This window comes from Tenebrio molitor, chromosome 1, assembly GCF_963966145.1.
Source record: "Tenebrio molitor chromosome 1, icTenMoli1.1, whole genome shotgun sequence".
NCBI lineage: Eukaryota > Metazoa > Arthropoda > Insecta > Coleoptera > Tenebrionidae > Tenebrio > Tenebrio molitor.
Window position 1 is genome coordinate 1,051,803 of NC_091046.1, and position 24,448 is coordinate 1,076,250.

At 40.6% G+C, this 24,448-nt stretch overlaps 1 protein-coding gene and 1 long non-coding RNA gene across 6 annotated transcripts in view; one reads left to right on the top strand and one right to left on the bottom strand.

Moving 5' to 3' along the window:
* The window catches only part of LOC138130990 (cell adhesion molecule 2-like), a 55,026-nt gene extending 42,367 nt beyond the window's left edge, over positions 1–12,659 (top strand). For 3 of the 4 annotated variants that reach the window (XM_069047736.1, XM_069047745.1, XM_069047753.1), the window contains exons 5-7: positions 8,349–8,482; positions 11,196–11,457; positions 11,878–12,659. In XM_069047736.1, the coding sequence (XP_068903837.1) occupies positions 8,349–8,482; positions 11,196–11,457; positions 11,878–11,966 (485 nt within the window). In that variant the 3' untranslated portion in view covers positions 11,967–12,659. The remainder of the gene's footprint in view (positions 1–8,348; positions 8,483–11,195; positions 11,458–11,877) is intronic. The other variant, XM_069047759.1, reaches the window with a different exon arrangement.
* LOC138131015 (uncharacterized) overlaps positions 1–24,448 on the bottom strand; it is a 118,212-nt gene that overhangs the window by 14,499 nt on the left and 79,265 nt on the right. The gene's annotated exons all lie outside the window — the stretch shown is intronic.

Consider the following 24,448-nt stretch of genomic DNA (forward strand, 5'->3'; position numbering starts at 1 on the left):
ACGCACTTCTAATAGCCATTCATGGTCGAATAACTAAATCTATATATAGTTCATTCGTCAAAAAGAAAAGGAGAAAGTTTCAATAGACTGCCACCCTCGAGTGAACACACGAAAAATTACCCCTTAGCCATCGAATAATCGATCAAATTATTTCCCTCGCCATAATGACGCCCTGCTGGCAACGCGCCGAACGCTCTCCTGAAAAATGACGAAACTGTGGCTCAGATGTTATTATGGTTGGGGGGCAAAAAACGTCACGTCTGAGGGGAGATTATGATTGAGGTCGGGGGATGAACCGCGCGACACACGCATTGATGGTTTAATAACGTTGTTTTGCTTCGTTTGTGCCGGAGGCGGTGCAACAGTTTGACGATTTTCTCCGTGTTTGTTCGGGACTCGGTGTTTTTCGTATCGGACAATGAAATAAACTCTTTTTCCGATTTTTGTGCGAGACCGTCTCGTCTCGTCACCGACGATTTCCATAAATCGGGAAAAATCCCTTCTCTCCCGGGTGGCGGTGATTATCCGCCGGCCCCGGTCGCAATCAACCCCGAAAACAATTAATCGCTTCTTTTGTGTTCCGAATGCAAGGAGGAGAGAAGAGAATGGCGCGGCGCGCACTTTCGAGACTCGTAATAAAACAGTCTGGTTTATTGTGGTCATTTGATAAGTGCGATAAGTATGACAAGCACGCAACAATTTAAAATACATCGTCGATTTTCTTTGTCTGGCACACGTGTCCGTTATACCTGAAACGAACGGTTTCGTGTGTTGATTGCGTTTTGTTTAAGGCGGCCATTATTAACCTTGGGAATGACCGATCATTCCATTTTGTGTCTCGTATCTAACAACATGCGACCATGCTAGATCTTTGCCGTGCCCGCCCAGATATATTAATTTATGGCGACAACGGGGGCAGGCGGTGGGTCGGCCGCCCGACACACAGGTCCGTCTAGAAATGGTGGATGCGCCAACCCCTGACCTCACAACAACCCCTCACATTCGACTTGATCTCTCGAGAACATAAACAATTGTGAACAAGACTAAAGACAGGTTCTCACTATCAAGTAAGCATCAGCGGTGGTACGTACGATATTGCAAAGAAGCGAATGTGGTGTGATTTGGAATGCGTACGATCCGAACTGGTGAGCGCTTACCTTAACGTTCACTCCCGGCGCATCCACCAAATTCTCACTTCAATTAAATTAACACAAATATACTTTTTGCCCCACCACCAAAAAAAAACCTGGTGTTTTTTTAATCGATAAATAGAGATTGAAAAACCGAATTTTACAGTTTGGGGAATTTGATTTCATACTTTGATACACTTCACGAAATTTTGCTTAAACTGCTACATAAATAAAGTAAATACAAAATGAATTTTATTTCGGTAAAATACTTGGCAGTGCTTCATATTCACTTTCACCTCCGTATTCGTTCATTTTATGGAACTAATTGTAAAAACACTCTGAACGTGCACACTTCAACATCGTTACCTAAATTAAGTAACGGCAGGAGGATCTGAATGCAACCTAATTCACATTCTCAAGTTCCGTTAATTATTTTATTCGTGATTATTTTATTTTAGAGATGTTGCAAAAACTTATGCATAAAAAGCACGTTTTTGATGCGCTCGCCGGGCTCGTACTCATCACTAATGAAAAAAGTACTCTTGTATGCACATGTCGCATAAATTACTTAGTTACTTAGTAAATAGTATAACCAGGATAATATGACTTACACGTGTACACATCAGAGTGCGTTGAACCCCTCTTTCGTTTACTATTCCCATAAATTGTTTATATTATTAATATTTGTTTTAGCTGATCATTTATTTATTAGTTCTCATCGTGTATCAATTAAAATGTTCTCCTTGCTATAAATAAATTTACATTTGTCATTTCTTTATCAATACAGGGTTATTCACGAGATACTTCCGATGAAAATTTCGTTATATGCAACCCAAAATACAAAAAACCCCTAGAACTTGATATCTTGTTTAATTTGAAATAAGTTAGCAATCCAAGTAGCTTGGCGAATAACATTAATCATGACACCTACTTGTTATTGAGGTTATGAGCAAAACTTAATACCGGGTGATCAAAAAGGACTGTTTAAGTTGGCAATACAATTAAGAGTATTTTGTTGTTCGGCTGTTTGCAATACTGCAACCGGATACGTCTTTTGACAGATATTTTACGTGAAATCAACAGCGACAAAATTGTAGGTTATGTATGTATAAAAATCAACAGTACAAAGAAACAACTTGAATTGTCAATGTCAGTGTGAAGTCGTCAACAACCAGAAGTTACTCAAGTTATACCATTTGAAAGTAAAAATCAATACTGCCAACTTTAAACAGTCCTTTTTGATCACGCTGTATAACTGTAAAAACTGACATGACAGGCAATAAGGGCCAGCCATCGTTGATTTAAGCATTACTTTTTATAAATTTAGAAAGCTAGAAACCTTGGAAATTGTAGTTTTGGTTGCATATAACGAAATTTCCATCGGAAGTCTCTCGTGACTTACCCTGTATTTTATCGTGTTTATTCAACTGTACTCGATGTACGTTTTCTTCTTTTGCTTCTCCATTTTGTAACGTTTTCTTGTTTTTCTTATGTTCGTTCCGTTTATTCTCTCTTCACAAAGGCTTTGCCCTCTTTTTTGATTGTGTTATTAGTTCAGTTTTTTGTTTGTTGTTTGTTAAATTGTACTCTTTTTGCATTTTCATCATTTTTTCTTTATTCTTATTCTTTAATTTATTTATTCGCTCCAAGTTTATGTCATTCTTCCATATTTCTTTTACGTCTCTGTTTTACAGATTTCCGCTTCTGTTTTCTTCTCTATCCTTCATATCATATAAACAATATCAAAGATACAGGGTGTCCCAGAGTTCCGAAAAAGCTCCATAACTTGTTTGTTATTAAATATATCAACTTTTTCATTTTTCTAGACGATAGCTACGCTTCTACTGCATATTCGAAAAATATTGCGGTATATATACAGGGTGTCCCAATATTATAAAAACACTAAAGTTATGTTTTTTTAACCCAGTTTGATTTCATTTTTGATTCTATGCTAAATTTTGAATCAAATCTACACAGGTCGTTTTTACTTATCTGCCATCGTTTTTGATCAGTGGAGCTTTTTTTACCAGAATTCCGAATCCTTGGAAAATTCGTACCTTCCAAATACATAGTTGCACATAAATTAAATAATTGACGCTGTTTGATTCCTGAATGTTTGCCGCATCTGTTAAGTGTTTACTCAATAACGTGCTTAGTCTCATATGCCTACTGCGATTTTAATATAACAAACAAAAAATGTCAAAAACTCATTTTTTTTTCAAATGGCACCCCACGTTTATTTCCAACGGTATAAGGTTTGTACAGTCGAATGTGAAAATCTAGGGTGCTATCTTAAAATCACTAAAATAATTAAATGTTAAACACGGTTTTGTTGGGTGATTCATCTTTATGGAGTGACCATATTGTATGATTATCTTTTGTTGGGCCTACCAAATTTTTGTATTGTCTTTTTAATGAAAAAATTGCACCAAATTTAGCGATTTTAGGATAGCACCCTAGATTTTCAGATTCGACTATACAAACCTTATATTGTTCAAAAGCTTGTCAAAAAAGCTTTCGACCAGTGCAATAATAAATACGGGGTGCCATTTGAAAAAAATGAGTTTTTGACATTTTTAGTTATGTTTAAAAAATCGCAGTAGGCATATGCGACTGAGCAGGTTGTTGAGTAAACCCTCAGCAGATGCGGCAAACATTCAGAAATCAAACAGCGTCAATCATTTTAATTTATTGGCAACGATTTGGAAGGTACGAATTTTCGAAGGGACCCCTGCAATTTGAAATTTTCGTAAAAAAAAGCGCCACTGATCAAAAACGATGGCAGATAAGTAAAAACGACCTGTATAAATTTGATTCATAATTTAGTGTAGAATTCAAAAATAAAATCAAACTGGGTAGGTTCCGTTTAAAAAAACCTAACTTTAGTGTTTTTGTAATATCGAAACACACTGTATATATACCGCAATATTTTCCGAATGTGCAGAAGAAGCGTAGCTACCATCTAGATCTAGAAAAAAGTAAAAGTTGATATCTTTAATAACAAACAAGTTATGGAGCTTTTTCGCAACTCTGGGACACTTGTATCTTTCACAGCTTTTTCCATTTTCGTTAAATTTTCATTCTCCTTAACTTTTTTCGTGTTCGTCATAATCAGATCGCCTTGCTACCCGATTTAAGCCCAATTGAACATGTAACGTCCTACAAATAGAAGAACTCCTCTGGCCCCGAATAAATAAATAAAGAGGTAATTAAGTGCGCCAAGTGGCATCGACTTAGTCTTCCGAGTTACAACAGTCTCGTGTGAGGAATTTTGCAACGTCAAAATTTCGATATTTACGTCTAATAAAATTACATCCGTGTCTATTTTATTGTCGTCTGGCCGGTCGCATCGTAAATAAGATCGATTTATTATCATTTTATGTGTGTTCTGTCTTCTAAATAAACTTTATTGTTATCGACTACAAGCTAGACTCCGATAAAATATGACATTAGCAGAACCGAATCACCTCGTTCTTGCTCGAAAGGCATTGTCCGACGTTGCAGACGGTCCGCGCTGATTGAGGTGTCAACATTATGTTTTTTTAATGTATGTAATTCCGATGGAGGGGAAAAAATGAAAATGGAACTGGGGGACAGGATGGCGTGTGAAAGTTTCATTTGACTTGACGATTGGTCATTAGAAGTAATGATCCGTGTTGATGCGGATTTGATGATTTTTAATTTTACCGGAAACGTCGTGCCACTTTTTGGCACTGATTTCGATGCATCGGTGGTAATTCGATTAAAACAGCACCGCGCGACCTTCACCGTTAAATCACTTTCGCCTCCGCAAGAAGCCTCCCGCTCATAAATACGGGAACACGTCTGAAAAATAAATATCGAACGTCATTTAGAATATAGAAAGAAAAATAAAACACATTCGTTCCGGCGTGAATTATTGCTAAAAACTCGGTGGAAGCCGTTCTTGGGTAATTCAGCTGAATCGCATATCAGCCATTCGGAATCGAATAATGTGTCTCTTGTATCCAGTATCCCTGTTCTGCACCCCACCGGAATACTATTTATTACATTATCAATGTGTTCCTGAGGCACGTTCTCCCTCACCTTCTCTCCGCCAAGATCTCTCCGAATTCCCAACGAGTTATGGGCCGGCCTGATGGTTATTTAATTGGTTCGGCAGCTTGCCTTATGGGAGAATTCGGTAAATTGTTATTTTCGCTTTCTCCGGCTCCGGCGGCCCTCACGGTAAATAAATATGTACAGCGTGCCTCAAAAGAAACGCCGCAGCGTACGTAATTTGCGCTGTTTCTACCGCAACAGGGGAAGCACCGCTGTCGCGTGCGTAACGTTCTAACGGGTGACTATTAAAATTTTCACTTAAGGTTGGCTATGGATCATTCTTTGTTTTCCGTTGCACCTTAGACACTTACAAGTTTGACATTTCAGTAAATATTTTTTCTCTTAATTTGGTTATGTTTCAATTGTACTGACTGACATTTGTCGTTCGTTCTTGCGTGTGTCTAAAGTAACAGAAAAAATAAAAACTCGTTCAAAGCCAACTCCAAGTGAAAATTTTAATAGTCGCCCGTTATTTCTGTTTAGGGGAAAAACGTCCGTCAAAGATTATTTTATTTCGACATACAAAAGTATTTTAAGTGAAGTTGAAAAACACAAAGAGAAAAGTAACGTCACACAGGTGACATCGAACAAGGTTTGAATAACAAAGGACAAAGGCATTTATACACTTTTTTACGATGGATCTGTAGAATATATACAGGGTGTCTCAAAATTCGCGAATTCCAAATTCAAAGCATTGTAGGGGATCACTTCAGTAGTCCAAATATGGAAATAAAAAAAAATCGGAACTCCCCCCACAAAGATACATTGGTCTGAAGGTGCACTCTTTGAAGTGTACTGAACAAAATTAAAGTGCTTATATCTTCTTCAGGAACAGCGATTTTTTTTTTCAAAGTATTTTTCGAGCTCCATTGGGTCCTTCCCTACCACACTCTGAATTCGGAATTCGGCGAATTTTGAAACACCCTGTATTTATGTGAGGGAAATGTCAAATCGTAGCAACTAAAAAGACAACGCGCGTTTGTAAAAGAGACAAATGTTTTTGAACGTTCGTTACATATTTTATGAGATCAGTACTGCATAATTAAATGTAGCAGACGGAGAAAAAAAGGGTGGAAGAAAAATATCTGGTGGATTCCAATAAAGAGTAACAGGTAGTGGTAAAAACGAAAAAAAACCATTGACCGACCTCGACAAAATAGAAAATGCTTTTGCAAATAGACGGACAAAGGACAAATTGAGTAATGAAAAGAACGGTCTAGTATATGGAATGGATCGTAAAATTTGATTAACCATAAAAATTTGCAAAAAGAAGAGCACCGCTGCAACAAAAGCACATGAATTAATTTGGAAAATATCGTAGAAGGAATTTTTCACGTGCAGCGAGTGGATTTTTCCGATTTCGCCGGTCGTCCTTTGGAAGCCATCCCCACAACGAGGCCACAAATTTAAGTCGAGCGACAAAAGTGTGCATCCCCTATCGCGGACTGATACAAGCCTCTACGAACTGCTGTCAAACACGAGGGAAAGGGGGCGGCGGTTCGGATCGGTTTCCTTTCGCTATTTCCACTCGCACGGTCTATTATGATGTTTTAATCTTGCGGCGAAAGAAATGTCGTGCCACATCCACCGCCGCAGATTTTTCCAGACTAGCGTCACGACGAGACATAATCGTCGGGGGCAGGGGGCGCTCGTTAGACCCGTCTTCTCTCTCCGTTCGTTCTGTTCGGTTCTATTGTGACGTTTCAATCCGGCAGACACCCCGCAATTTAGATTTATTAGCCACCGGCCGCTATCAAGATCTGAAGAGACACATGCGAGGCTGCCATCAATTTTGAGCCGCCGTTAAACGCCCTCATTATGATTTCTTTCCATTACACGATTTCGCGCGCGCAACACGCTGGCGAAACGCGTGTCGTGCCGACGTAAAAAACGATTTCGTTATAATAATTCACGGTTCGATCGGTTCAGCGGCGCTCGTCTCCTCCTCCTCGTCCTCGTTTTTAATAAACACTCGACGTCAGGTGAGGCACACGCGACAACGGCCTCCACGAAGCGGACCGCCGCATCGCAAAAGTACATCTGTTCGCTTATGCATGCGCATGTAAAACATGAACCGGCGGAATCAACGATATTTCCTTGATTTGTCCACTTTTTACAAGCAAATGAAACCTGCTCAGGCAATAAGGCAATAAAAATAAATCCTTTTCTTTCGTACGTACGGCGCTGCGGATATAACATTCAAATAGGGCTCTAATTTCGACCGAGTAAAAACCATTTGCATTTTAAGCAAACCCATGGAAGGACAGATAAAATCGCCCCGCCGGAAAAAAATATATATTATGTATGTACGTGTGTACGCGCCGACTGGTTATTGTTATTGCTTCGAACGTACGTCCGTCGTTGTTTATTGCGTTTTTCGCAACATATGCGGTGTGTGCATTAGCGGGTGGAGTGCACTTTTTACTATTGGGAATGGAACGGGCCCCTAATGGAAAACGAAATGGGGTTGCACGTGGAATTATTATCGGTGAGGCCGACAAAAAATCTAATGAGTCGGGTTTATTGTTAATCCGGGGGGCGATAAAAAAATTATGGCCTGGAAACGCGCGCAATGGAGGGGAAGAATGCTGATTTAATATTAAAATTATTTGAATTCCGACTGATACGGCAGCCGCGCACCTTTTACGCCGCCGCTACACGTTACGGACTTTTCATTTTATTGTTCATCAAATAGATACTTTACGCCGACCGAAAAGACAAAGTTGCACAAGCACCCTCGAAATCAATAAACAAACACGTATACATATAAGGGTTGCATCATTTATGCATTCCCGAAATGATCGAATACGCGAGGCGCACCAAATTTCGAAGAAATCTTTATTACCGGCCGCACCGTTGGTTGCCTACCTCGCACAAATAATAACACCGATCGTGATCGTTGCGCGTTCGTGTCTTCCTTAATCAAGATGTCCATTTCTCCCGGTCCACTTTTCCATTATTCAGCGTTCCTCCGCCCTGTGTAAATATTGAATAGTGGCACGGCGCCCTCGTAGGTGTATCTAAGCTTCCGTAATTACTTTATTCATTTCGGACGAGGGGGCTGCGTCGGATGCTGCGCCGGCCCGCCGCCGCCCGGGTCTCCTTCACTAATTCCCGGTCTGGTTCTTGTTGTTGCAGACTTTCCTCAAGAGGACCCGATCATTACCGGCGTCGAGCTGCAATATCAGATCGGCGACGAGATCACCCTCAACTGTACTTCAGGAAAGAGCCACCCGGCTTCCATACTTCACTGGTACATCAACGAACAACAGGTACAATATAAAAGCACTCGACTCCTGAACGGGGATAACTAAATAAACATCAATATATCAAGAAGCAACATTGTTGCCAAGAGATACCGTGCTTTTATTCCTCCTCTTCGTCGGCGAATTACCGGGGAAACGATTTCGTGGTTCGTGCGTTCCTTCGGGTTCGGGGGGGCGGAAAAATTTTTCTATCGGCTCCTGAAAAATTACGACGATCGTCGTTTGTTTGCTCGTTTGCGACGTCGCTTCGCTTTCCATTTTCGTTTCGACGCGATCATGTTTCGCGGACAACAACAGCGACGCACCGACTCCATTTGTCGGCGGTTGGTTGGTGGTGGTTTTTATATTTTTCATAAACTGATTTAACGAGAAATCGTCGTAAAATTACAAATTTCGCATTTTGTAATGGAAATGACGGGCATTAAATCTGCGCGAAATATGCCGCAGGTTATGGCTTTAATATTTTCGGTAATAAAATAATAATAAAATATCGCGGTGCCTCGAAAATCTTACACTGAAAACCGACGTCGTTCTAATTTTGCAATTTTCACAATAAAAACGACACATCTTAAACACCCACAAAGGAGGGGGGGTATTTTCTTTAGTACTTCCAGCATTTTATAATAATTACATGGAATTTTATTTACTAATTAAAAAACTGAAATAACGATTCAAATGCTAGTTCTACGTCTCTGATATCAAAAACCTAATTCTGTCTTCACACATTTTTACAAAAATGTAAATTCAAAATTTTACTGTCCATATGGTTTCTGTGATTTTGAAAATAATCAGAACCTATTTCTTCTACCTTGATTTCAAACTGAGTTGAGCGGTCGTAGATAAAATATTATTACATTATTGTCGCACTTGTGTGATTATATAAACTCGATCGGAAGCTTGGTCGTGGAAACTTTACCCGCGTACGATAATAACCCCTACATCACACTCGTTGCGTAAATAACTAGTTTTTTAGAATTTGCGTCTCTAATAGGTCTATTATTGTATTCAATTTGGAGTCGTTTATGACTATCCATTAAAGCACTCGTGGTTTAATAGATCTCTAAGAAAATTTTTAGCAATATTTCAGTGTATTATTGTCATTTACACGAAAAAACTTCCAATATTAATTTTCAAACTCTACTTTTTAACATCTGTTGCAGATGTAGTTGCGTCCGTTGCCTTGAATTATCAATTAATACAAAATTCCCTAGAATTTGAAAATTTAATTTTTTTATTTAAAAATTAAAACAAAGGTGCAAATTCTAAAAAATAACATTGGGCATTGGCGCACTCGTCTCATAGAAAACTCCCCTACGGCTCGTTTTCTACACTTGGGCCAAATCAACCCTTATGAAACTCGTTCTTTAATATACTATTTTCTACTCCTATTGGATAATGTAATCATTAACGTGTTTTTCCTTGGATAACAGGATTCATTAGCCACGGCCCGTTGAATAATAATATCAAAACTCACTGCAAATATCATAGCAACTAGTTTATGAAGTCCAATCTCAAATTTTGATGCAATGGTATTCAGTATACAAAGTAATAGTTTAAAAACGTCAGTTTCAGTTTGTCTAATAATGAAACTTCTCTATGAAGAGAGACTATGAAGTCGTATAAAAAGTATAGTATTCTACTCGCGGATAATGGCTATTACTCACTCGGATGAATTATGCCGCTCGCCTACGGCTCGTGGAAAATCATTCTCACGAGTAATAGCCGTTATTATCAGTTCATTGAATAATAAACTATTCTTCTTTATCGTAATAAAGCAGGTTAAATAAAGTGGCAGCTTATATTATTTAAGTCAACATTATTGTCCAACGTTACGAATGCATAGAATAATATTATCACAATTCAGAAGTGGTCAAACGAAGAAAAACATATTCCGAATCCCTTTTAGCTGCCAATTTGACAACTTCTTTTGTGATCTACGGGTCCACGCAAACCAACTAAAAACTGCCGCACTAATTACGCCGAATCTAATTTGAAACGAAACTTTATCGCCGGTGATTTAACGAGTTCGCGAGATAAATTCACCTCGGGCGATTTATCTCAGCAACACGATGCATTTATTATCGCGGTGCGTTTATTGCAGCGCAAAATGAAAATATTTTAATGGCGCCGTTTCGGACGCCCCCGAAGTGTCGGTTCGTTCCTAGTTTGGCCGATAAAAAAATGATACATTTCGTGGCGAGAATGATTTAGCGTCACCTGCGAAATAAATCTCGAGACTGTGTCCGAGCAATAATTTTCACGCCATTTAACGACTTTCCGTTTTAAACTGGACAAGCTGCGACGACGTAATTAAGCGAAAATGTATGTGTCGGATTTAAAAATAGCGGTTCGTACTGCACGATTCAGCGAAATTTATTTAATACGCTTCCCGCGATAAAGCACATCGACAAGGAACGCGAACGCGGCGATGGAGGCGCCGATAAGGCCGAAAATTGCGACTTATCGCTGAAATTTGTCACAAAAATATCTCGAGAGGACGTGGAAAAAAATTAACCTCTCAGGAGCTGGACGGACAAAGGCGAAAAAATCTCCAGAATCATCTTCACCTTTGGAATTTATCTCGATTCGTCACGACAAACAGAAAGATGCTAGTTGGACGTTCTACTGCGGTCGGGGTGTCCCTCAAAGATCACCGTCGGGTCCCATTCTTTTTCTTTTGTCTCCGGTCCGCTCCCGTTGACCGTCGTTCGTGTTTCAGGTGACGAGCTCGGGGGCGCTGATCCGCTACCCCGCCTACCACGACCCCAACGGTCTGATAACGACAACCCTGGGCCTGCGGTTCACGCTGAGCAGCCGTCACTTCCAAGGCGGCTCCATGAAAGTGAAGTGCATAGCGTCGGTGTCGCCGGCGCTGTGGCGCACCGACAGGGAGAGCGTCGTCCAGAATCTGCCGATCAAGGACATGCGAGAGGCTCTGCTACTCGGTGAGTGGACCACCTTCATCCAATCCCCCCGGCATGGTGTGTATTACACGGTGGTGGTTTCGGTGGCGAACTCGTCGCGACATTATTAATGCAACCGGCTTTCGGGGGTGGCGAAAAAGTCCCGTTTTGAAAGCGGAATCGCTCGATTAATGAGCGCCGCCCTCGGACGCACCAATTAGTTCTGACGATTCGATTTGGGCTCGTTCATTTTTAAACTTTCAATTTCCGTAACGCCGCGGCCACGAAATTGAAAGGGATTTTTTGGTGACGCGCGAGAAGTCGCGGAGAGCCGAAAAGTCGCGGCGAGAAATCTCGCGCAAGAAACAAAGGAGAGGACCATTTTAGACGTACTCTAACAGTTTTGCATTAATAATGTCTGGGAGTTTCGCTCGTGAATCGTTAATTCATGCACGTCCACCGATCGTCGGTCCATTAATAAACCACCGATTGTTCCAGTGAAGAGTTCAACGACTAGGACGACCAAGTCCCTCCCCCTGCTTCGCCTCGTGACAGTTCTATTTGTCATCGTTTTCGCCCTGACGTAATGTGATAAGTTTCTCAAAAAAATTTAAAAAAATGTAAGAAAAAGAGAACAGTGCCGAATTACACCTGAAGATGTCGTAAACGTCGTGCGGGAATCCCCGAAATGACGACCTAATAATAACGTGTGGTGATTAACTACCCCATAAACGAGTGCGATAAAACAAGGGTGGTGTAATAAACTCGGCCATTATAGATCCAATAAAATCTCAAATGACCCCCCCAGAAAAGTCTTCATCCGCCTCCTCAAAAATCAAAACTTAGGTTTAATTTTGAATTGTACCAATAGACTGTACCACATAGCGGATCCAGTGGCGCGCCCTTTGCCGGCGCATTTTTGTAATGTGATATTTTTTTTTATGTAACGATACACATAGTGTTATTGACGCTTTCCGCTGTTAAAACTTTTATTACGAGGATATAAATTATGTATGTGCATAAAGGGATGGATTTATGACGTTTCTTTGTCATCCCCTAATGTTACCGTTTATTGACTCTACGACATGCTTTTGCACAATGTAAATATTAACATAGGCTATATACATACATACATACAATCAATCATTCTTTGATAATTAACAACCAAAAATATATTATATTTATTTTCCATCATCCATTGTATAAAGAAACATATTTTTATCGTTCACCGACGATTAAAGAAATATTAACAATAAAAATAAAGTGTGACTTGAATGTTATTCGATTCGTTTTCTTTTCTTGTCCATCCATCCGCTCTTCTGATCTTACTATTTGACACCTCGTTTTTTATTCATTTTTAACATTTAACGACACCTCATCCACAGTAAAAACCGGCTTTTATGGATCGTTCGAGAGGGGGTTGCTCCGTTAATTTTTAATTAAATGTTGAAAGTTTTATGGTGGTTCTAAAACAGTCGGATGGACCCCTAAATTATTGATGAACCACGAAAAAAGGTAAGTTTTGTAGTTTGTTTTTCATCACAATTTATCGAATTTATTCGTTCCACGCTATTTCAATATGTACTCGTATCGTGTGGGCCTACGCAGGACAAATTAATATCTTACCGTACGAAAAGTGGCTGGTTTTTGATCTTGAAAAAATCTGGTGAATTCATTTGGAAATCGGGCAATTTTTACGATGCCTAAAAACGGGGGCGTTCAGTTAAAGAACTGGCTACAACGTTAATTTGTCCTATAAACTCGACCGGAAGCCTCGTCGTGGAAACTTTACCGGCGTACGATAATAACCCCTACATCACACTCGTTGCGTAAATAACTAGTTTTTTCTACTCCTATTGGATAATGTAATTATTAAAGTGTTTTTCATTGGATAACAGGATTCATTACCCACGGCCCTTTGAACAATAATTTCAAAATTCACTGCAAATATCATAGCAACTAGTTTATGAAGTCCAATCACAAATTTTGATGCAATGGTATCCAGTACACAAAGTAATAATTTTAAAAGGTCAGTTTCAGTTTTTCTAATAATGAAACTTAGAGAGACTATGAAGTCGTAAAAAAAGTATAGTGCTCTACTCGCGGATAATGGCTATTACTCACTCGGATGAATTACGCCACTCGCCTGAGGCTCGTGACAAAATCATTCTCACGAGCAATTTTTACGATGCGTTCAGTTAAAGAACTGGCTACAACGTTAATTTGTCCTATACAGGCCCACAGAGTAGTTTAAATTTATTCATTTATTACGGGACACGTGATGCTTAATCCAAGATTTACGACTGGGATCAAAATCCAACGAGTTTTTAATTCCCGCATCACGAAACGCATTTTTTTTTGTGCACGATAATTTTCCGTCGCAGCAGGACGGCGCGCTCCCCAACGGGACGAACGCGAATTGTACCTGTCGATCGTCGGCAGCGTAGATTTTTCCTGAATCGGCGGCGCAGCGTTAATTAATCCCCCGCCGCCACCGCCGACCGACAATTTGCCGAGATCACGATCCAATTTACGCTGGTAATACATAATATTCGCGGAAACTAATGCTTTTTTTTCCGTCGATCTCGTTTTAATCCCACTTTCGCACCGCAAAAACCGTAATCGCGTCGGATTTGGCGGTCCCGCGTAACGCGACACTCTTTTATTCGGCGCCGCCCCCGCAGAAAGCAAAGCCGCCCTTCTAATAGAGTCTCGCTCTTCATTCAGACGGAGAGCTTCCAAAGCCCCCGGCGAGTCGGCACGAAATTAGGTTAATATTTAAAAACGGGGGCCGGAAGGCCGCCGCCTCGAAATCTCGATGGAAACTTGCTCGGGTTAATTTACCTTTGTCGGGGGGCGGCAAAAACGGCGCATCCCCGAGTCGCAGCCTCTAATTCTCGACACAGGTGGTTTGTTTCTAACAACAAGAACTTCCAACATCAACACGACTCCGGGCCCGGAGCTGTTGTGCTTTGGGGCTGGAGATTGCGAATTGATTCATTTATTATGGTAACAATAACCTGCCGGAGCCCGACCGCGTCGTGCACACCCCCTCGCCGACATCTCGACTGTGCATCATGTGCGAAGTGCACAACTCCGGGGATTATCTTAATTGGGCATGAGGGATGCATGCACCAGACGGGGTGACGGTTTTTCCGTCTCGACTTGCGGGATTTGCGCGAGCGTGCGGCACATTCAGATGAAACGGGATTATTCCGTCGGCGGTGGCACCTCGTTAAAAAATTATGAAGTCGGGGGACGTAATAAAAAGACGGAAAAAAAATACACCGAGCGACGTATCCTCCGAAGGGTGCCGCCGCTTAAATTCCGCCAGGATTATCTCGCAGCGGACCATTTAGCAGTCTGCTATTTGCAGCACAAATAACAAATAACCATCTCGGCACTCTAATTCGCTCAAAACGCAATAAAATCATTCCGATGACTGCTGCACCGGAAGCGTTCTGCAATAATCTCGAGTGTCCCCGCATTGTTCCGCGTTCTTCAACCGACATCCATGCTTTTTGAAGCGCACTACATACATTTTACTCCCGGGCAGTGAATTAGTTTCTATGCGACACGGTAAAATCGTTCGCAGCACGACACGGCAAGCTAAAATCTCGGAAGTCGAGATTTTTTGCGGAGCGAGCGAAAAACAAAAGAATTTATGTACATCAAGAAACAAACATACATATTTGCAAACAGGGTTTACTACAGAATTCTTCCCAACTGTTGTTCTTCCACCTTTGTAATCTAAATCGGCCTTGACATTACTACCTCACAAATTTTGCCAGAGTGTTTACCTCTACAAGGGGACGTATTTGCAGTTTCTATTGAAAAATGCAGATTTTTGATGATTATTTAAAAACACCATTGAATTTAAATAATACTAAAACTAGCGTCATAGAAGTTTTCACTTCTGTCGTGCGGTCTTAAGCACACACTCTTTTTTTTTATTCGCTCCTACCATAGCACATTCCCGAACACGGGAACCTGCAACTATCATCATCGAACTTGCGGGGAAATGGAAGCGACGACGCCGTCAGTTAATGCTCTTAACTTGGAGACTGTTTCACCTTCACCTTGGCACAACCCCAGCCGAAACGCAACACTAAAGGTAAGTACCTGGAATTACTCACAACTTGACAACAACAAAAGACTTAGTGACTTTGGACAGTTTGCTGTTGTTACTAATCGTGACAAGTTTTACGGATCTTCGAATTAACAATTAGTCACAAATTAAGACGAATTAGTCTGAATTGGTTCGAATTTTTGCGACGGCCCCCGTTTCGGCTCCCTGTGGGCGCATCTGCTCCCTCAAACAACGTTACGACAGGACCGTACTCAGTATAATAAATGATAATTAGATCATGTCCCGACTTTGTGGCGGAAAACTTGTTTAGGTCCCCTTTTAAAAGTGACCACATTGTATATCACGGCATAATAATTATAATGGTGTTAGGGGCAGCGCAGACAATTTACGATGTGCTCTCGGCTTCACGAAATTATAAACCGCATTATTTTGCCGCCCCCGATCGATACGACGTGTCCGTTATTAACATCCGGAGGTGGGGAAAAAAATCTTCTCCACGAGACCCCCGTTTTGTCGCGATTGTGGTGTGGGGATGTGCACTGGCAACTAGATTCGGTTCGAATATTTAACGTTGAATAATTAATGAGCAAATAATATATTTTGGGGCCGCCGTGAAGAGGAAATTACAGCGACAAAATCAGTTAGATTGTATCGTTCATGAGTGCTTTTGAACTTATTCTGACAGTTATTCGGTATAAATTATGCATTCTATTATGTCGAATCAATATTTCTCTATACTTTCCCCGTCGTAACGCTTATTGTAGTAATATTAACCCTGAAACAACAAATTCATGAATAATAACCGGAGCGGACACTCGATCGGAAAGGTTAAAAGTCAGACGGGATCGATCCGGACCTGCCAAACCAACATCTTTCTACCGCCGTCTCGACTAATTTCGTCCGATCATCCTTAATTTCGACTAATTAATTATTTCAGATCCGGCGGAAAAACGAAAACGTCCAATCTTCACCGCTAATTTTACTAATTAACTCGATACTAATTAATTTACTAATTAGACTAATTAAGTACTAATTTTTAATTTGAAAACTTGACGAATCGTTCTTTTGTGGCTGATACCTTGTGGTAAAAATCTGATTAAATAGCTGGTAATTAGTACAACGACCTGGTTTAATTAGTATTTGTTGGTAGTTAGCAGGATCGATGGGATCGTGTGAACCATCGCAGGCGTCTCGTCATTTCTTTCGTCGGGCTTGACGAATTTCACACGTCGAAGGGGCTCAAGCAAAGTCTTTGTTGTGACGACGTTTCAATACGTCTACTTAAGTAGAATTTACAAGTTTATGAATATCATTAGTGGAGTCATTCCTGCGAGTTCGGCCGGGGATTCCGTTGTTCGGCATGTTTACCGTGATAATAGTAATTTAAATCCGCCTCGTTGCCAGTTTATGACTAAAACTGCTTCCTGTTTAAAATTCAATCCGCTCGCCGCTTATCTCGAGAGCAAATAATATCGGCCGAGTGGTGTAGGGCACGAGAGGTCGACGACGGTGCCGGCGAGAAATCGCACGCGCGACAAGTGTCGCCGAGATGTCTTATTAATAATTTCGTGTTGATGGGTCCACGCTTTATCTGCGCGGTGGTGCACCGTAAAAAAGATCATTAGGAAGCGGCGAAAGACGAACATAAAACCAGAAGAGAGGGCCCAGTATTTAAATTGAAAGCCACAAAACGAAATTTTTGTGACACAATTGAGCACTAAACGAGCACAAAAGAACGACATAAAAAGCTTCCGCCGAAGAGTTTAGCTAACGAAAGCGACTCCTTCCAATTTATGAAGTTTACTATTTACGGTTGCGTTTTCGCCCGCTAATTCCCACCCCCGATCGACACACGTTCGAACAGAAATAAAAAGCGCCCCATTTCCATGAGAATAAAGCAAATAAACGCATCCAACTCGGCGTTATTCGAAATTCCTCGGCCAGCACTTTTCCGCCGCCTCCGCCACCCCCGTCCCTGCGCTGGGGCTTCTTTTTCACATTTTCGACAAATTTCATTCGTTTCGTATTCCTCACGTAACCAATTTCTGTATCGTTTCTTATACCTGCGAGTGTTTGATGACGAATTCAACCGGATGAATAAATATTACCGAGGCAGATACCCGAATGTTCGGGCGAATATGCATTAAGACGGTGGCGGCGAGGGGGCGGGACGCGCCGTCGTGACGAGCGGATCAGTCGGCGATAATTGTTATTTTAAAGGGACGACGGGGGCGGATAATGGGAACGGTTTAATCTCGACAACCGAGACGCCTTGTCGCCGATAAAAATCATCCGGAGAGACGTAACGACTACACATTAATTCGGCAAATAATTTCGGTCATCTGACACTCGGGATGACATTAGTACAAGGAGGGACGGAATAAGGAGATGCGGAGAGGAACGAGAGATTCGCGGAGACGCCAAATATTGCCCTCGCGATGTCAGATGTCTTGTTGGAAAACTAAATGAGCTAGAAATACCAGGAAACTAAAATAATTGTAACAGTAGTAACAATTATTGTAATCCTTTACAGCGTGCTTCGAAACCTTGTTGATTGATTTTCTTTTCCAGTGAGTGAAAGACAGTGAGCGAAAGTGAAATGATCGAAAGAGAAACCTTCACCCACTGGTAACTATGGATACAGGACTCACTTGCTAAGGAGGTATCGAACAAAAGATATTTTCTTAAAAAAATTTCTATCGTGTGAAACAATTCCTCTTTTTATAAAATTTTCAATTATCACAGAATTATTCAGCAATATTGAACCGACAGTTTTCAACATCAACCAAGGTATCCAAACAGAGTCTTGAGGCACACTCGAATTTCCTTTTTCGCATTGTGACGACCATAACGTGTGTTTGTGTACCACAAGGTTCTATTCTATGGCCTACTCTATTCTTAGTTCTAAAGACTCATTGAAAATAGCTATTTATGCACCAAGGGCGGGCGTTACAACGATGATTACGCCCGGAGAACGATGAATCCAACTCGAGGGCTTTAGCCCGAGAGATGGATATCGTTCGATGGGCGTAATCATTCGGTGACGCCGTGGTGCATACAAGATTTTATTTTTCACTACGTGTTCTTTTAAAAAAAAAGAAAAAAAACTGGCATCTTTGCAATTATGAATTGATGAGGGCGTTATGAATTCATTACGCCCGCTTATTCTTATTACGCCCGCTTATTCTTATTACGCCCTGTATTATGCCCCGGTTGTTATGGACATGTTTACGTATTTCGTATCCTAGGAGTTATCATGCAATTATACTAAAGTGAAAAATAAATATAAATATTATGGAAAATGTAACACCCCTACTCGTATCTTTTACATTATTCTTATCTGAACATGCATTTCTTTTTATTCTTGACAGTTATCATCAATAACTTCAGTATATCGCAGCATTTAAATCTATACTGTGCCTGCAATACCAGAACGGACCCATTAGCAGCACCTAACTCAATTTGAAAGAGGCCGCATTATCGGAATGCGAGAAGCAGGTCTTTCCTATAAGGCAACTGCTCATTGTGTGGGACGAAATGTGGCCACTGTGTTACGGTGTTGTCGTCCCTGGTTCGAAGACTGAAACTTTCACCGTTTTATCTTAGTTATGGCCCGATTTTTGTACAAAGTTTCATCAAAATATGGTATTTCTGGGTATTGTGAATTTTCCTAATGTTGTTTTCGATTGGAACTTATATAAAGAAACAAAAAAATGGGTAGACTGATAACAAAAGAAATAATCATGCTCGGGACCATACTGGAGACCAACATTTAGTAAATTTCTTCTTACACATATAAAACTTGTCCTGGTTAGCTTTATGATTTCTTTCATTCCATCGTAAGAAACTAAGGCCATTTTGACGCAACTGGCAAGACTTTCGCACAATTCTCTTTTGTAATTTTTATGAAAACAACGATAAAAACTGCGTCGGCACATCATCCTGGTAAATCTTTTCTTCGTTACGAGTCGACTGTCTCGGTTAGGATCTAATGGAAGCCAGGGTGATGTTTCTCGTGGAGGAACATCTGCACTCGTCGGAGGAAATGTCTCTCTCTCGTTGTGCACGCCTATGCGGGGTGTTTACCGTTTATTCCGTGTGTAATGTACATAATGCCGAGTTGACACAGCGCGTCTTAATGGAGTTAGTGTTAAAATTATTATCGATAGTTTCGTGACATCACATCAGGCCCTAATTTTCTCATCAGGAGCACACGGTGCACACAAATAGCTCCCAGCTTACACGTTATAATCGGTGACAAAATACACAATACGTACGGCTCCACTAAATTCATGGGTAAACGAACATCTGCTCGAAATCAATTATTCAGCTCGTTCATGTGAAATCATATCACGCACGCGGTCCGCATAATTGCGGAAAAATGCTAATGAAAGCGGACAGGAAACGGCATCCATTTCGGTAATTAATCGAAGAGATTTGTCGACCGAACCGATAATAAATTTATTTCGTGGTGTTGTGTGTCGTGTCGTGTGCGTTGCCTCGGTTGCTCTCTCTGCGCGCCTCGGAATTAGGACGACTTCGATTATTTACGATGATTTGTGCGGAAAAGGGAGGCAGGTGCGAACGTTTAAGATGGCGAGACGAGGAATTGCCGGTGCATCCGACGGGTAATTAGCGTGACATGTTCAATTTCCAACACGATGATGCATCCGCAGTTCCGTTTTGATGGGGCCGTAAAAGTGGTCTCCTCACACAGAAAGCACAATAGAACAGGAACGATTAAAACAAAATGACCTTAGATAAAATTTAAAGGATTCAAAGGATAAGGCATTAAAAACATTTACACATCTAACCTGTTCTTCTAATGGTATTGTTACCAGTTATCACTAAAATTTCCAATTGTTTTTGTTTGGCTCTTTTGACACAAACATTCGTAGAATATTCAAAACTTGGAAGAATACAAAAAAATTACAACGTAAGATAAAACGAGTGTTCTCTCCCAAGGAAATTAAATATATATTTAGGCAAGATGTGCCTAAAGCACTACATTTTTTACACGTGGGAAAGTTTACGCGCACGAGCGCAGCGTAATATTTGGAACATTTTTGTTTTTGTAAAATAGAATTGTAACGAAAAAAAAATTAATAAAGAACAAACTCATTTTGTATTCTTTTTATTTCTGCAGTAAATTAAGCAAATATGGTCAAGTGCAAGTGTAGATACTATAAAGTGTAAAATAAAGTTTTTCAAACTGTCAAATAAAAAATGTTGTGTTGGTCGCGAAATCCTTTAACATCCTCGAGATTGTCCTGCCTCGGCCGAAAGCAGCCTCGGTACGTTAAAGAATGATTTCGCGGCCTCGATATACAAATAAATAACTATTGCAAGTATTTTTTACTCCTTGAAGAGAAAAAGTAAAAATGCCAGGTTGATATTTCTCGAAAATTTGTCAGAAAATAACGTCGTGAGTGATTTGTAATAACTAATAAGATTTATGAAAAAAATCGTTATTTATCCATGAATATTGTGTGTTTTTTATATTTTCGACTGGCTTCACAATAAGCTAAATCTTCTAAATCCAAATCTTCTGTATTTTTTGCCATTTCATCACATCATCCATTCTTTTAATAAACGAGATTCCATCTCGTTCATCTCTCTGGATTATTTTTTTTTTTTTTGTAATAAATCCAATTATGCCGATTTAATCGCTTCGAGAATATCTTAGAAAATTGTTTCCTTAGAATCACTACCACAATGCATTCTTCAAAATGTAGTAGATTATACCGTTTTTAAAAGGACACGTTGTGAACGGTAAGTGGGCTCAATCTGATGCTCTAATTCTGAGAACATGTAAATTAGTAAAGAATGTTTTTTAGAGAAGAAATTAGGAAGACGCAGTACATGATTGTATACCTGTCATTTACTTCCTTATCATAAAAATAATTATTATAATTTAAAATGATAAATATACCGTGAATAAATTTAACGTTCTGACACGATGGAAATTAAATTTTTGAACTCACTACCTTCAAAATGCCATTTCGCGATCGCATAGTAGTGCGCGAAATCGATGTTCGCGCGCTACTATGTGGTCGCAGGCCATTTTGAAACACTAGTGCGCGAAATCGACATTCGCGCACTAGTACAAAAGCTTTTTGGATGATTTTGAAGCACTAGGGCGCGAATGTCGATTTCCTTTTTGTCCTTTTTGACCATTCTGAAAATAATTTGACTTGATAATAATAAACTCTGGTTTACAAAAGGCAATTTCTCGAATTTGAATGATTTCGGAAAATTTCGTGAAAATAAATCGCTATTAATTCGACTGACACTTTGGCAAACGCATGGACAAGCGCCATCCTATTCACAAAGGTTATACGACAAATCAGACATCACATAATGTTCGTTTCAAAAAATATTGTACGAACTTCGATGCCAGAAGACGTATTCGGCACATTCGCGCAAATGAAGCACTCGCTCCTTCGTCGCTCGTGCCTCAAATAATGCGCTCATGTGCGAAAAATGTCTTCTCGCACTCATTTCGTAAATAACTATTAAAAAATTCGATAAACTTACCAGACAAAAAGTAAAATGAAGGTAAAAAAAGATCAGAGAAAAAGTGAGAATACTTTATACCTTGCCAAACAGCTGGAATCCTTCAGATTCAGATTCGAGTCCAGAACGACGCAAGCCAGAACTTCTGACGGTAATAATTTAGGTTTTGCGCAAGACAGTGCACACTCTCACACTGTCAGAATAACTCGGAAAGTTAGAGGGCAGACAATGCGGCGGCCAACACAAACGGGATAACAAGAATTTCAGAGAGAAGTAGAACTCCACCGACCCGAACCATCCGAAAAAATCTTTTGTTTATCTCTTCGAATAGTACGAGTTCACACATGAAGTGGCATGGCCCGTTGTGAAACAAATTTGAATCGGAAGCGAGCGAGCGTGTCCGATTTCACCTGCAAACAAGTTGATCTCCTTCATAAATGAAATGACCGTGGGGCGGAACGAATTCACCCCCGTCGACTAACGGGAACGCTTGATTGTGTGTATTTTCCGATCCATAATAGAGTTCAAAGCCGATCCTAATTAGCTGGCCACCTCGTATCGGTGCACCACCCTTTGATTTATATTCATCGAGGGTGGGCCGAATATTTTTGCACGTTTCTTTTTTGAAATGCAAATTCTCGACCCCCTTCTAACTTTTCGCCAGCTATTATATTTACGAACATATGAGTCGGACGTGCAGGAGATACGCTCGAATCCGGTCGTCCTGGCTGGGGCGGCGTCGGCGGTGGCGCTTCTTAAACAGTGCTCGGTCGATCGGGGGCCGGGACCGGCCGACAATAAAAGAATTAGACGTTCAGGAGACCGGCCGCAGAAATGGATCGGTTCGGATGAAATTTAATGGAAAAGGATGATCCTTTATGTGTGCAACAATGATAGGACCTTAGAACACGTCTCACCTATTCTTCTGCAACGATTTCCAGCGGCGCTCTTATTGAATGAGGCCGCTTTATTTATTTTATTCCCTCTCGATTCCGCCCCCGCGTCATACGTCGCGATACACACGTTCCAATATTTGACGCATCGATCGACGGCGGCGATATCGGAAGTACGTGCCGCCGCCGATTTCTAAATTTCCATCGTGTCGCACCCGCCCCCCGACGTACAACGCGAATTAGAATAACATCGACGAACGCGCAAACAATCCCCCGGATCGTAAATAAAATAAGGAAATGAAATCAAGCCGGGCTTTGTAGAATTAGGTGCGACCATGGAGAGCTTTAATATAATTTAAAAGAGCTTCTGTCTGCGCTAAAAACCGCGGCTTTTATTCAATAACTACTTCCTCGGCGGCCGGGCTTAAGCCGCTCACGCCACCGACCCGGCAAAAGCCGCCCCACACCGGTTTTTAATTATGGCGCGGCCCCCCCTTTTTTTTCCCGCCGGCGAACGTGCATTAACTAATCGAGGTGGGGGCGAGAATGACGCCGAAATGTTCGTTTAATATCGATGAGGGGGTGGAGGTATCGCGTTCGCCCGCAATTTATTATTCGCTTTTTGATACGTGGTAGCAGTGACGGCTCGTTGGGGGAAAACGTCCCTATAAACTTTTTAAAAAGGGAAAATTGTGCTCGGCGCACGTCACAACTCCCGGCTGGATCCTTCGCAATAAAGGATCATCTCGACGAGTGAATTTCGAGTGCGACGAGTTTCGCTAACCGCGATCGCATCGTCAGGATAAAATCCACGCTGCCCATTAAATTCGTTAAAAATGCAAACGAATTGTGGGGCGATTTGTCTTTGAAACTTTGAAAAAACTTGAACGCTGTCAACAAAAACAATAATTTCTCCGCTATTCGGAATTTCTGAGAGGTCGTTTTCTAAATCGATACACCAAGTTGTTCATCACAATTTCACAAGAGTGGGTTTCACGATGCTGTAACATGGCAAAGTCTTAAAGAAAATTCCGAAAATAATAATAATAATTCTCTTGTTATCAAAGGTTTTGATCTAGAAACTTTAGAACCTCATTCGGTCGGATGCACTAATAAATTCCCTATTAATTTTAGTACTATCGTATGTAAAGCCTGGTCACTGTAACCTTGCAGGCGGTCACAATAAACAAAATACATAGTACTATAAAAATACCGTGAGAAAAAAAAATTAGAGTTGGCTGTGACCAAGAATTTCAGTTGGTAATTCGTTAAAATTTCAATTATCAGTCTTAAAAGTTAGGTTAGTGGTTTTGATTTTCATAAAGGTGTGAATTATGTGTGACCTGTCGGTTGTAAAAGAATCATGAGCAGCTCCAATCGTATTTACGAACTAGATTGAATGTTCGAAATGTCTGCCTTCAGCTTCCAAACATAATGTTACTCTCTTCGCTTCATTTTCAAATGACCTTCGCAAAGTCGGGACCGGGAACATCAATTAAATTGCAGTTTTTGAACACGTTGTTTTCCACAAAATAATCAAGGCAAGTTGTTGATAAGTGCCTTGAAAATC